Below are 15,206 nucleotides of genomic sequence, written 5' to 3' on the forward strand. Positions count from 1 at the left end.
AAATCAACAAAACAGAGTCACACGTCCTGAACTTAACAGTTTAGTACGACTGGAGCTAGTTTAGCCCTGTGCAACTTTAACTGCCTGAGCTGAGTTATCCATGTGACCTGCATTAACCATCTGAGCTGTGTTACGTGCCGTGCTTCGCTGTTAGCACTGCATATCTTTGATAACCATTAATCTGTTCATTCCGATGGAAGCCTCTGTAAATGGGGAGCAGCGTTGACTGAGGAGGTAAATGTGAGGCATCGCTGTAAAGCGCTTTAAGCATCTGCTTGACAGAAAAGCACGGCAGCCAGCTGCTTCCATTTAGGTGATTTACTGTTGGTAGTTCTACAGTGTAGCTGTGAAAGTGAATAAAGTCGTTGAGTCAGTTTATGAAGGTGAGTTATGCTTCCAGCTTGTGTCTATTTTGTCGTGCGCGTATGCCACACAACTGCACGGCAAAAACAGACAAACTTCCTCTCAGCAGTGCTGCGTTTAACACTAGAGGGAGCACTACATACATTACGGACATTGTAATGAAGCGCAAGTTGCACCGCTTTGTCGTGTCCGCCTGTCCCAGATATGCAGAGAGCATCTCGTTGTATCAGTGCGTCCCATCCTGAGACACAGTGTTCTGGAGCAGACACATTTAGTCACGTGACACCCAGAATCAACCTGAGGTGAAGCTGCTGAGCCAAAATAAAATTCACAGAAGGCTAATCTGTAAAGGTTAAAACACGTATGTGATGACGTGGAGATATAGAAGCTCTCTGCTCTCTCCACCACACGGCACCATTAAACCAACAAGCCCCTTTACTTTGACCTCGGTGAAAAGACGAGGCTCTGCAGCTGCAATCCATCATCTTTACTCGCCAAATGGCACACACACGCACGCATGCACACACGCACGCACAGACACGCACGCACACACACACGCACACATACGCATGCACGCACACACACCAGTAATGCAGAGAACACACAGACAGTTCTGGAACAGGTGCTGATCATGCAGACGTCTATGATCAACACGTCCATTCTCATCACAGCGCACCAGCGCCTCCTTTTTGCAGGAAACATGCCTCAAACTTCGGCACAGCGCGGGATTTTACTGCAACGCACTCAGACAGAAAACTCTGAATTTTATTTCAAAGTATTCTGTAATCAACACTTCAACTTTCACTCGTGCAGACATTGAGTGCCCCCCCCCCCCTTCAGAATTGTAGAATAATTTCAATATTTCACAAGAATTTACCCTAACTGTGAAAACCGTCTGCTAACTCCAGTACGCGCACGGGACAAATTTTACGGTTGCACAAATTGATGTCACTCGAAGCTGCTGTCCTTTATCACAATTTGTTCCGTGTTATTCATGTCTGAAATAACTTCCAATAACATGGGTGAAATATATGTCTGCTTTTGGGAAACCCAAACAATGTCAGCCAAGCGCTGTTAGCTTTGCTACACCTAGCGCGCTACCCTGTGACATTCCATCAGGATCGTACGCCTCAGACATACTCAGACATTTGGTCTCAAAGTCCAGCCCCTCGTGACACCCGGGTAACAGAGCCAGTCAGAGACTGCCTGTTGGTGGTGAAATATGGTGGGGACCTTATGTGCCACATGGCCGCCACAGTCACCACGAAGGCCCAACAGGAACCCTGAAACACGAGATGGCTAACGGGCTCTGGTGAAACAAGACGTCCCCAAGGTGGATCAGGCGGAGGAAGTGATGGTTTGTAACCAACGGTTGTGAAGGTGATGAAGACTGCAGCAGATCCACAGTCTGGGATTCCCAGCCACTGGACCAGGCTGAGGATCTTCCAAGGACTGTGTGTCTGTTGGGTGTGTAACGACATTCCCATGTTAAACAAACCCACGCACAGATGTGTCTAGTTCGACCATGAATGTAGAATCTTGCACAGGAATCTTCCAAGATGTTCCTTGCCACTGATGGTGCCTCAGACATGATCAATTCCTCTTATCAATCAGGTCAAGCCTTGGAGCATGTACTGGTGCTGGCGCCTTGCCGCATCCAACAACACACACGAACCACCTTGGGTCCTGGGATGGCAACCACCCAGATAGACAACCATTTTAATATGTTGCAAAAAGATGCATATCACGATGTCACTACTGACATCGTGATATCAAAATCTGCATCTGGCAACACGAAACAGCCGCAGTGATGTTGAAAACTTCGTTGGCCGACACAACTCTACATTAGGACCTCCTCTGACGCCAGAAGCTCCTCTGCTCTTCTACCTTGAAAGGATCATCTGAAATGGTTTGTAAGTCCGATTAGGCTTCATGGTTTATGGTCTTAGAGGATTCCCAGGCATGTGGGAACTAGATGGAGCACCAGGGTCGTCCCAGAACCTGCTGGAGGGATTATCTATCCCATCTGGCCTGGTGGAGGGACTGTCTCACATCTTGAAACAGAATAAAGTGATTTACACGTATGACGGGATTAAAGGCAAAAAAGGAGCCGTGATAACAGTCAGACTGGTGGGTCTCTGCTGGGATTATAGGAGAAGCTGCTGGTGCATTATGGGAACAAAGTGACCAACAGCACAGTGATTAGCCCCAAGTTGTTACGGTAATGAGTGTGTGTGTGTGTGTGAGAGACAGGCGGTCAGCAGGTGTTCATCTGCATGTTGTCACCTGTCTCTGTATCAGTGCCAGCGTCTGCCGTCCCTCCTCCAGCAGCCTTGCCACCGTTTGAGGATCCTCAATGTTTTTGTTGGTCCTGAAGGCATCACGCACCCGTCGCACTGCATACGTCCTGAAACACACAAATAAATGCACGCATGTTTATGGAGGAAGACAAGGAAGTGTAAACAAGGAGATCTGGAATATATGAATGTTTGTTTCCCAGCAAAATGAAGAATAAACTCACTAACGTCCAAAACGTGCGAGTTCTTAACTCTCAAACGCCAATGCACATGTAAACACACACCCTGCATTCTTTTTACACAACCACAGCTTGTAATACCACCACCAGCTATGGAGGCCGTATAACAGTCCACAAGAAAAGAGAAGCCACACGGCTGTAATAACAAAACAAAAACGGCACAAAGCTTTGATGAGAAAATGTGACTCTTCACAATCCTGTCACACAGGTCCACCAACGGGCCAATAAGGCCGCTGTCATGCCTGCATGTTAGCCACAAAACCTCTCCCAGATGCCCCCTAGAGGCGATATACTTGTTTCAGTAATGCGTGCAAACAGCAATGCTGACTTTAGGGCCAAGTTTGTGTTGACTGAGGAGGGCACCTTTGGAGGAAACCACGTCCAAAATGTCAGCTATCATTTTAACCGTTTGAAAGTGGGCAGGACTTAACACAGGGACACACAGGGGCGGATGGCACACTGTTTTGAACGGTAGGCGGTTACACAACCTTCACTTCTTCTGTTGTTGGAAGAACCTGAACAAACAGAGGCCTTCTGAACAACTGTGGCATTATGGGAAATGGGATTTTATCAGATGGGAGGCGTCAGCTTGGTGCTAGATCACATCTGATTGGACTAAATAATGAACCTGCCCTTTAAAATTCAAAAATATTTCCCATAAATGGAACAGAATTATATTTTTAAGTATGAATCTAAAAATGTCTCTTAATTTTTTTTAAACATCCTGATAAACAGCAGAACATGTTAAAGTTAATTTTTCATGGGTATGACTGGTGGCCGCCTCACTTCCTGCAGCTTTTCAGTATAAAACCTGGACGCCGTCGCTGACTTTGTTCTGGAGTGAATGTGTTGGTGCGTAAATCTCGATGACATGAGGACTCTAACGACATGCGTGTGTGGGTGGCGTCTGATCTCATTCATTGATCTGCTTTGATGTCGGTGTTCAAAGCTCCTGTTGTGTCAAACTCCCTCATTGTCACTTAATGCCTTGATGCTCTGATCCAGAGTTCCTTTCATGAAAGCAGAAATATCCTCAAGAAGAGATTATCTCATCAATAGAGCAGACGGTTTATCTCCATTAATCATAAACGACATATTCCTGGTTATAATTACAGGCCGTGTTTGGCACAAGTAACACTGAGCCGAGTTCTCTGAAGTCACAGACAAATTTAAAGGAAACATCTCAAGATATTCAAGAAGGACAGTTATGGATTCAAACGATGAGGAGCTACAAACGTTGAGCAACGCTGCTCTTTAAACACAGGAGCCCTCTGTATCTGATGTGATGGTCACACGCATGTGAGGCAGTTTTTTTTCCCGTCATAACTCCATAGCTCCACACACACATGCTCGGTGGGATATCACCTTCACTCCTGGGTGTCCATGTGTCTGAACAACATAACTCAAAGACTTTTCATCCAATTTAGACCAAAGTTGGTGGAATGATTAAGCTGTAGCTAAGGACAGAGTGACTCAAGTTTGAAAAAAAATTGTTCAAAGTCAAGGTCACAGGTCAAGGTCAAATGTTTGATACTCCTCTAGATACTGTTAAACATTCATATAAAGTCATTTACTGGCTTTGTAAAGCTCTGGATGTTTGATCTTGGGTGACCTTGAGTGGTCAAACTCAAGGTCATAATTGTTTAACTCAAACACTCTGGAGTCACTATGGACTAAACACGGTGAAAGGGATGTGTGTTAGTCCAGCAGTTCCCATCCCTGGTCCTCAGGGATCCTCTGGCCTTCCATCCTTCTGTGCTCTGCTCAAAGCTGATGAGCTCAGGTGCAGGTTAGAGGGCCACTGAGAACTAGGACCAGGAACCACTGTGTTCATCAAAGATAAAGTGGCCCAGGTTTGGACAAACAGTCAAATGTTCAGGCCACACAGAACCATCGATTATGAAATCACTTCTTCACAAAGAACTAACTTACATGACTGTGTTAAAGGTGCAAGTGTCTCACTCTCTGAATGTCCTTCGAGCGCTTATTCTGCCTGTCAGCTGTCCGTCCCCTCTGAAAACATTTCTGTTGTCCTTCATGTTATTTCAGGTAGGAAACATACTGAGCCAGGCACATACAAAAGTCTGGATTACCCCAAAAAAGCAGCACAGCTATATAAAAAACTGTACACTGCATTCAAAAATATTAAGGTGCAAGAAAAAGGTAGCAATAAATAATAAGAAATATCTGCACACTTACATCTTTTTACAAAAACCAAGCTTTCAATCCGAAGACCTTCATCAGGGCATCGCGCATCAAGAGAAGCCAGTTTGTTTTATATAACTTAGGAGTCAATCAATGTAATCATCTAAAGAGGTTACACCTGTATAAGGTCACCAGTGTCTCGTTGGGAATTGTAGTTCTCTAGCTACACAAGTCCACCTATACACATCAAGAAACCACAAGAACAAAACACAACACATATGCAATGCAATGAATAAAAAATCAGAACCTGATCAAACCAGGCACAGAAGTTGTCTGTAATCCTCTGAAAACATTTCTGTTGTCCTACACTTTATTTCAGGTGGAAAACATGCTGAGCCAGACACATACAAAAGTATGTATTTCCCTCAAAAAAAGCACCACAGTTTTCATACGAGGCTCGATTGCAATAAAAAAATAATATTTTTATCTCATTTTTAAAATTGAAAAATCCAGCAATGCAGGTGTAAAAGTCCTAACGTGGACGTGGAAAAGGTGTCTAAATGGGCCTTAACAACCTCACCACACAGAAACAGTATTTCCGTTTGTCCGGTTTCAGGCTGAGACACGTCCAGTGGCGACTGTCCAGGCTAATCCACTGTGGACGACAAAGTAAATCATAACAGACTAATGGAAACACTGAGACAATGACTGGCAGCAGCAACTACAACACCAAGGATCACCGGTTTAATTTTCCAACTCTTAATTATTTCCTCAAGTCTCTTTACTGCTGGCAGCGGAGAAACCACAACTTTGTCCTTGGAAAGTTACATCAGAGTGAACTCATTCGTCTCCTCCTTTCATCTTCCTGCCTCCAGCCCATTCAGGATTTAAGACAAAACCAATAAATGTGTAATGGGTCTGATTTACAGGACACAGTTAAATACAACAACCGGGACAAAGACGTGATGGATCACAGGCAGAGAATCAAGTTTACGACACGTCAAGGTCAGCGGACAAAAGGTGAAGAGGGAAGAAAAGACGGCAAAAAGATCACAGATAAAATTAATGTAAATGTCAAAGTAAATAACAGGAAAAAAATGGGGAAAAAATTCAACTGCAACACGGCAGAAAGCTAAGATGGAAGAATGGATGAAAGAAGGAAGAGGTCTTTGGTGATGTTGACATTTTTGCAAGAGAACGAAGGTTCAAGTCTTTAGGGTCCTGGTGCTTCCTGAGACCTTGGACTCTAACCAGTGTCCAGAAGGCGAGGACTGGACGTCTTTGGTCCCAGATCTCTGTGGAGGACTTTTGGGTCCCGCTGGAATGACTTTGTGTCCAATGAACTGTTACTTAGTGAGACTCAGATGAGGAGGATCAATGACACTGTGAGGGAACATCAGACACCACATTTCGTCCATGTGGGAAGTTTCTCTGGACATGATCCAGGGCACAGGCATCTCAATGTGGAGGATCCCAGAGACTGGAGAAGGTCAAGGACATGATGACATTTCAGCTGGCTCAGGACACACCCTTGTTTCACCCAGCTGCAGCAGATAGATGGTTACTATAGAGATGTGAGGATGAGCCAGTTGTCTGCTTGTGTGGTCGCCATCCAGAACTCAAACCAGTTCTGTAGCGTGGTAGATGTGATGATGCACGGCATCTCTGCATGCTCTCCGACCCGACCCATTTCCAGATATTTGTTGCCTGTCGAGTTCAAATTGTAAATGCAATAGCATAAATCAAAGATCTTGATGCCGCTGAGCACCGAGGCCACATAAGTCATCAGCGCCCACAACGGAGGCCTCACCCCCTTGAGGAAAATCTTATTCCACCAAAGTGTTAACTGCTCCACAACAAGACCGATAAAATTCAGAGCTCTGTTGTACAACAGGACAAAATAGTTTGAACACATTCCTTTCAAATAGCCATGAAGCTGTTATTCAGGTGAGCTAGCTGACCGCGTCACCACAGTAGCCGTAAAGGCACCATGAGCTTCTATGGTGGCAAAATAACCATAGACACAAACATTCACCGCTGAAGACGGGCAGCAGATCTGCACAGCAAGATCTCTTCATATTAGTCCAGCCGACTGTGGGCCGACATGGACCAAGAAACCAAATCTTACAGAAGCCTGGAGACAAACACAGGTCATTCTGAGGTGCAGTATTTATGACAGCACAGCTGAGAGAGGACTTTTAAAGGTGCATTATTCTGTTTCAGTTCATAATCAGCTGCAGGCATCCAGCATATTCACACAGACAAGAGCTAAACCAGAGGCTCATCACTGCACAATTTCACTTAAAGGGGTCATATTTCAACAAGACAGTCTAAAAACAAATATTAAACTCTGAATCCAAAAGAAAGAAGGAAAGTTAAAATATGGAAAAATGCAAAATCCAACAATGCAGATGAAAGAAGAAGAAATAATGGAGTGATTTTCTCATAAAATCTGGTCAATATCCAGGGAATCCAGTCCCCACACAGTCCAGGGAGCCGGGCACGGACACGGTCCACAGAATCAGGTCTGGACATCATTCGGAGTTGGTCTTTTGTCACATGTAGCATGCAACAGGGGATTGTCCAAGTCAAATGTGTTCTCACCCAACAGACATACTCTACTTGGTTGAGTGGGCTTGCCTGGTAGATGATGCAGGACTCTCAAGACCAGGCACCCAAGTGGCTCTACTCTACTTTTTTCTACTCTCCCATTTTACTCTTCCTTTTTAGATATACCTTTATATACTGGCATAGTTCCACCTTAGAATTGGAATATAACATAAAATATATACCTTACTGAATTATCATGACTCAAACAGCACCCTGAAGAAACAGCTAAAACAATTCCTCAAATTTGACGTGACATTTTATGGCATTGGTCATCATCAAAAGATGTTCATCTCTAAAGTCTGACATTTTCACTGACGTCTTCATGTAAATGGCCATTTTTATTCACACTCAGATGTTGGTATTCTTCCAGCTTGATGCCAGTTATATGATCAAAAAAAGAAAAAAAAAAGAAAGAAAAGAAAAAAAAAAGAAGCTATCAACAGTCCGTCTTGGTCGCTGTCAATCCTCTGGACAAAGACCTGCACAACTAATACATGGACTCAATCAGACATGACAGGGACTTTCTGCTCAGTAAAGTCTGTTTAATGACTGGTTTACCGCGAGTTTCAACATCCAGATCCTCCAGCTAACACTAGACAAGCTTAAGGTGCCAGTGCACGTGTGAAAGAGAACTAAGTGGACAAGAGGAAGGACAGAAGTGAGCAAACAATTAAGGAAGGAAGGAAAGAAATACAATCAAAAATAAAGAAAAAGGGGCAAAAATATTCCAGAGCCAAAGAAGGCAGACAAAGAATGTGAAGCAACAAGAACGAAAAATGCCCAGAAGAGGAAAAGTACTTGGAAGGACAGAAAGATGAGTGATGTGTGTTTCCCCAGGAAGTTTGGAAGAGAACAAGAAAATTAAGCCGGCAAAGAATGAACATTTCACACAGAGCTATGAGACAACATAAGCATCTAGTTTGTCATTCAACTGTCCGACAGCCCATTTTGAGGGATGGCAGGGCCGGACGCTGAGCTGAGGCCACGCCTTCAGGCATCGTCCTTCACTGAACGGATTCAGCTCACATAATGAACCCTGCTTCTAATCAGCAAAAAAATCAGGAAAAAAAAAGAATAGAAAAGAGGACAAAATGAGCACTCAAACCGTGGTGAGAACAGACACGAGATCATCACACGGATATCGGGTGGCTCCATGTTTAAAAATTGCCAGGTGTATATGGCAATTATTTATGAAATCTTAGCATAATGGTGCCAACTGTATGGGTGCACACAATTTAATATACATATTTACAGCCAGAATCCCTTCAGCCATCAGGGGCAGATCTCAGGGTGCCTTGAGACACTATGGTAAAGCATTTCAAAACCAACAGAGGTCAGGCCAGATGTGGCCCATGAGCCACAAATTAGCAGCCCTGGTTTTTTTAAAGGACACTTTGCCTTCAACAACGCAGATGCCTGGTATGAAACAGGAGGCATAGTACGGAGTTGTAACGGCACCAAGGGACTGAATTAACAGTGAAGAAAAAGAAGAAGAAGGAAAGACTGTGCTTATCTTGAGAAAAGACTTGTGTCACGCAAAATGAATTTAAGGAAAGAGGAGGTTATGTGGAAAGGAGTCGAAATCTGTCAGATTCTGTTATCTTCTATTAAATGCTCTGAATGCTTACTTTCATGCTGGAGAGCACATAATTAACTGGAGTTTTTAATGTTGCACTGCTGTCAGCTGATGCCTGCTGAAATAAAATATTAGAATAATTTAAAACAGTTATTCCACAGAAGACAGTGTGTGGGAAAGCCATAACCCCAGCACTCTGGATGTGCCAAAATGACTGATCTCCAGATTACTTCATATTTGTTAGTGTAAAACCATGGTCTGGCCTGAAGGGGATTGCCTGTAATACTGTGGGGAGGAACACTGGAGTCTGTTTCCTTCCAGATCAAGTGAACACTGCAGGGATTCAGGCAATATCTGTGTATTGTCCGAATTCCTGCAGTGTATTGCCTGTGTATTGTGACACAAAGTCATTCCAGTGGTGCTGAAGAATCCTCCAATGGAACCTGGTACCAGCAGTATGTACCCCCCCCCCCCCCCCCCTCACACACACACACACACACACACACCTCTTTTAAAGCTGTTCAACATTCATAAGAAACTGGTTTAAAGTGCCATGTAAAATATGAGGCCTTGTTCAGCCCCAGTACCAACAGTTTGAGAACTCTCCCAAAACAACAAAGATGTAAATATATTTTTTATATGTTTTCATTTCCTTTCCAGGAACCATCGCCTTACTGTGGTGGAGAGGTTTGTGCGTCTCTATGAACCTGAGAGCTGTGTTGTCTGGAGCCTTTGTGCTCCTGGTAGGGTCTCCCATGGCAAATTGGTCTGAGGCGAGAGGTCAGACTAAGAAATGGTTCACAAGACACCATGACAAAATGAGGCAGAGGAAATGTGACCCAGCTCCAGATGGGGCCCCCTGTTTGTGTGTATGCACTGAACTTTTTGCAAATGATGTGGTCCTGTTGGCTCCAACACTCACTGGATCGGTTCACAGCTGAGTGTGAAGCTGCTGGGATGAGGATCAGCATCTCTAAATCTGAGGCCATGGTTTTCAGCAGGAAACTGATGTATTGCCTACTCCAGGTCGGGAATGAGGTCTTACCCCAAGAGAAAGAGTTCAAGTACCTTGGGGTCTTGTTCACGAGTGAGAGGACAATAAAGTGTGAGATTGGCAGGAGAAGCGGCGCAGCAGGGGCGGTGCTGCATGACCCGCTGTGGAAATGTGTGCGCACGTCGGTGGATCCACCTGCTCTGGTTGCTCATACAGAACAAGAGAGGGATCATCTCCTTCATCATCTGAATCCTCACTGTCTGATTTGACTGATGATATGCTGCGCGCTCTGTCTTGCTCTAATTTAAAAAACCAAAAAAAAAAAAAACTGAAGTACTTGCTCAGCATTCATAAGACGTCTCATTTTTACAAAACAAAAACACCACCAGACTAACCACACACGCTAAATACTCCAGTAAAATAATACAACTCAAAACACGCCAAATATTTCTCAAATCTTTCAAATACCAAAACTCTTATCCCTGTCTGTACACCTGAAATGCGCGGGTACGCAGCATTTTTCGCATGTCGCTGTATTCGTAGATTGTCTTGCGGCTGCGTATGTTTGCTTTTAATGTATGTGTTCTGTCGTGTAGCCCTTGCTGCACTCCTGCCTACAGGTTTTGTTTTTTTCTTTCCATTGCAGAAATGCGCTCTGCTCTCAAAACGGTAAAGCAAACAGCACTTAGGTTTCCAGATGTACAGCAGGACACACTGCTTCCTTGTCAGGGCTGGGAACATCAGTTCGCAAAGTTCAGAGTTCTTCCACCCCACGAGAAAAAGTAGAAAATATTGGCATTTACAGTCACAACCAAACTTAAAACTTCCCGTCTCTTGTTTCAACATTGAGAGCGAGAGAGAGGGAGACAGAGATGGGGGAGGGAGAGGGAGTGAGAGAAAGAGAGGGAGACAGAGATGGGGGAGGGAGAGGGAGTGAGAGAAAGAGAGTGACGGGGGAGAGAGAGAGAGAAAGAGCGAGAGAGAGCTGTCTCTGTCTCGCTGCCTTTTTTTCAAAACCCTGGTGTTTCTGATTACTGATCAAAGCTGTTCACACGCGAATGTCCGCTGCTGCTGAAACCTTTTTCACACTTGATGCTCAAAGTCACGTTTCTGTAAACTGCCGCCTGGTTTGCACGAACTGAGGCGCAGTTTGCTCTGAGAGATCACCGCAGATAACATGAAATATTATTCCCTCATGATGGCCCTCAGCAGCTCTACGACAACAAGGCTGATCGCGCTCCTGCAAAGCCCCCCCCCTGCTGCAAACAAATACGCAGGAATCAGGGATTACCTCACGCCAACACCGCCCACAGAGGAGCCGCATCTCTTCTCCACAGCAGCACTCACAAACCGGCTTGTGTACTGTGTGAAAACATTCAGCTGGTCAAATGAAGTCAAACCAAATGCTAACGTTACAAAAACTAAGCAAACAATAAGAAACCGTCAAGAATGACAGCAAAAAGAAATACGGATGAATTGAAGTTTTTGTCAGCATTTGTGCAAATTTTTCAACAGTTTATAAATCCTGACAAAGAGCCAGCTGCAGGAACGAATCTGTGCGAAGGTTAAATGATGTCAACAAAAGTCCAGATTTCCTGTGTCGTTTGGGCTTCACTGTCCTTCATTAGTGCCGTGTGATCGGGCCTATAGTCTGCTTTATCCAACCCACAGCCAGTTCTGATGTGTTTTCTGCATCATTTTCCTGTTGGAACCATAGACTGTGACAGAGTTTCACCTGTCTAGCTGTTTGTTTGAAGTGATGCTGAAGAATGTGAAGATAGTCCTCCTTCATTATTCCATCCACTTTATGCACTGCACCAGTACCACTGACAGGAAAACAGCCCCAGAGTATGATGGTATGGTCAAACAGTTCAATCTTTGTCTCATGTGACCAAAAAACTTTTTTCCAGAAGACATTTGTCTTGTCAATGTGGACAGCTGCAAATCACAATCTAGCTTGAAGGTCTTGATTTTGGAGCAGGATCTTCTTTCTTGGTCGACACCCTCTCAGCCCAAGGTGATGCAAAACTCACTTCACTGTTCCAGCAGTTTCCTGTTCATGGCAGTCCTGAGCCTTGGTGGTTCCTGAACATCCTCACCAATTTCCTGTCATCTGAGGGTGACAGTTTGGGTCTTCTTCCAGATCTTGGCAAAGTGGCGACACATCTGACTAAGGTGTATTTACGTACAGTTGTTTCAATGGGTGATCTTGGAATTTCTAGTTCTTTAGAAATGGCTCCAGAGACCTCCCAACTTCTGTAAATCTACAATTCTCCTTCTTAGACATTCAGTGAGTTCCTGTGACTTTCCCACATTGTCCTGAGTATTGGTCCATCCAGTGAGTGCTATCAATAGACTCCATCCTGAAGAATGATATGTGTGTGTTGAATTACTGGTGCAAACTTTATCCACACACACTGCAGGAGGTAAAAGGTGTGTTCCAATGTTTTTCTTTTGAGATAATTTATTATTTTTCTCTGTTACTGTGTAAGTTGCGCAAGTATAACTACACCATTACCAGAAAATACTTCAGTGCAACTATCTGTGTGTTTGGAAAAAAAAAAAGCTAGACCAGCTTTGTTTGACCCTTTGCCGGTTGCTATGGCGCGCGGTGCATTGTGGGAAGCCGAAAGAGGTCGCCACAACTTTTCAGTTAATCGACTTTTTCAGACGCAGCTACAACATAAACTGATGATGACACATATGTGTTTTGAGTGGTTAAAGTTAAAGTGGTACCATTAATTGAGTGGTTTTTACAGACGGTATAAATCTGCCGAGCAGCGGTTTGGTAATTCAGTTGTGTAAACAGTTAGCAGTCCGCTAACGCTGCTGTTTTTAAGCGGCCAGCAGAGCCTCTGGGGCGCCTTCACCGCCTGTAAGCTTCCCTCACCTGTAGTTGTATGAAGGGAACTTGCTGCTTTCTCTCAGAAGCATCTTGTAAAGAGAAATCGCCTGCGCTCTGCTAGACATTAGCACCGCGTTGCTACTAAGACCGCTGCGCCCTCAGAAGTCTGTGTGATGGTGTTCAAACAGCGCCTGAACAAAAACACCACTTCAGTACGACTGTTTATCTTGCTGCCTCCATTTCTGCACAGCGGCAGTAATAGTTGTGAATTTTAGTGGAAACGAAGACCCAGAAAATCACATTTAAAAATATATATTTTAATTAAGACGCGTTCAGGCTTGCGTCGAGCAGCTAACAGCAGCTGAAGGTTGGAGTCTGACAGCAGGTGAGTTAGCTTAACTTTACTCTGCAGTTAACGTCGAAAAATATGCGTAAAAACATTAAAAACGAGTTTTTGTAAATTAAAAAATACGCTCAATTATGTGATTTGAGTTCAGACCACAGACTAACATATGGGAGCTTATACTGATGTCTTTTAAAGACGGTGTGTTCAGCTAACAGGAGCCAACAGCGAAATATTAACATAATAATAATAATGACTTTATTCCAGACTCATGAGTACATAGATACACACGGGTCCATATGTGAGCAGTTACAGACTTATACAGTGAAGTTTGTATGTAACATCTTGATCCTGGTCCTATATTTTAAGCTGGTGTGAAGCAGCACATGTGATTCACAGACTTGTCTAAATGCTGCATGAGCCGATACACCAAATTCCTGATCACAGGCTGACAACACTATGTGAAAGACCGTACAGAGTGGACTTGTACTCTCATATTTGGAGAATCCCATGAACAATAGAAAAATGTTATGACAGGACACATACATTTTGTTTATAAGCTAAGAATAAGATAAGCTTTATTTATCCCAAAGGCAGTTTTGCCAGAGTACCGAAACAGTGACAATAAACTGAATATTTTGTTGTTGTTTGAAGACATCTGCACAAGATATTCAACAATATTGCACATAAGTCTGTTGTTGTTGTTGTTCATTCTGCTGCTCCTGGTTTTTTGTTCGGGGTCGTCACAGCAGATACAGCCAGATCCGCTGTGACGCTGTTTTATGCCGGATGCCCTTCCTGACGCAACTCCAGTTTTACCTGGAGAAACACACACAGCCGCTGGTGTTCTAAAGAGGTCTCCCATCCAAGTACTAACCAGATCCCGCTCTGCATAGCTTCTGAGATCTGACGGGATCAGGCTGACACAGAGCAGACCGGCTGCATTGCACATAATTCTGTGCAACTGAAAAACTCTGAATAACTCTGTGCATTATGTATACGAGGTCTGTCCATAAAGTATAGGTCCTTTTTATTTTTTTCAAAAACTATATGGATTTCATTCATATGTTTTTACGTCAGACATGCTTGAACCCTCGTGCGCATGTGTGAGTTTTTCCACGCCTGTCCGTGACGTCATTCGCCTGTGAGCACTCCTTGTGGGAGGAGTCGTCCAGCCCCTCGTCTGAATTCCTTTGTCTGAGAAGTTGCTGAGAGACTGGCGCTTTGTTTGATCAAAATTTTTTCTAAACCTGTGAGACACATCGAAGTGGACATGGTTCAAAAAATTAAGCTGGTTTTCAGTGAAAATTTTAACAGCTGATGAGAGATTTTGAGGTGATACTGTCACTTTAAGGACTTCCCACGGTGCGAGACGTCGCGCAGCGCTCTCAGGCGGCATCATCAGCCTGTTTCAAGCTGAAAACCTCCACATTTCAGGCTCTATTGATCCAGGACGTCGTGGGAGAACAGAGAAGTTTCAGAAGAAGTCGGTTTCAGCATTTTATCCGGATATTCCACTGTTAAAGGAGATTTTTTTAATGAAAGACGTGCGGACACTTTGATGTTGGAAGATAGGGTGGCTCTCTTAGAGAGCCGTGTCCGTAAGTTACAGCAGCTTCTTAGCTCAGTGGAGTTAGATGTTACAGGCACTCCAGATGAGGTTAGTGTGGGGCCGACTAGCGAGCCCATTAGCATCAGCTGAGAAACGCCGGCTGTGGAGGATGGCTTTTGAACTGTGGCTAGGTGGAGGAAGCCCCGTAGGGCTTGGTGCCCGGTTGTGGCAGCCCGATCACA

The 15,206-nt window shown here is 44.2% G+C and overlaps 1 protein-coding gene and 1 pseudogene across 1 annotated transcript in view; one reads left to right on the top strand and one right to left on the bottom strand.

The window, feature by feature from the left end:
• LOC117523559 (LYR motif-containing protein 4B) overlaps positions 1-13,255 on the bottom strand; it is a 69,195-nt gene extending 55,940 nt beyond the window's left edge. The window contains exons 1-2 of the mRNA XM_034185153.1: positions 13,115-13,255; positions 2,650-2,770 (exon numbers count right to left, since the gene is read on the bottom strand). Of these exons, the coding sequence (XP_034041044.1) occupies positions 2,650-2,770; positions 13,115-13,194 (201 nt within the window). The 5' untranslated portion in view covers positions 13,195-13,255. The remainder of the gene's footprint in view (positions 1-2,649; positions 2,771-13,114) is intronic.
• A 61-nt stretch (positions 13,256-13,316) lies between these two features.
• The window catches only part of LOC117518874, a 121,939-nt pseudogene continuing 120,049 nt past the window's right edge, over positions 13,317-15,206 (top strand).

This window comes from Thalassophryne amazonica, chromosome 1 (assembly GCF_902500255.1).
Source record: "Thalassophryne amazonica chromosome 1, fThaAma1.1, whole genome shotgun sequence".
Lineage (NCBI taxonomy): Eukaryota > Metazoa > Chordata > Actinopteri > Batrachoidiformes > Batrachoididae > Thalassophryne > Thalassophryne amazonica.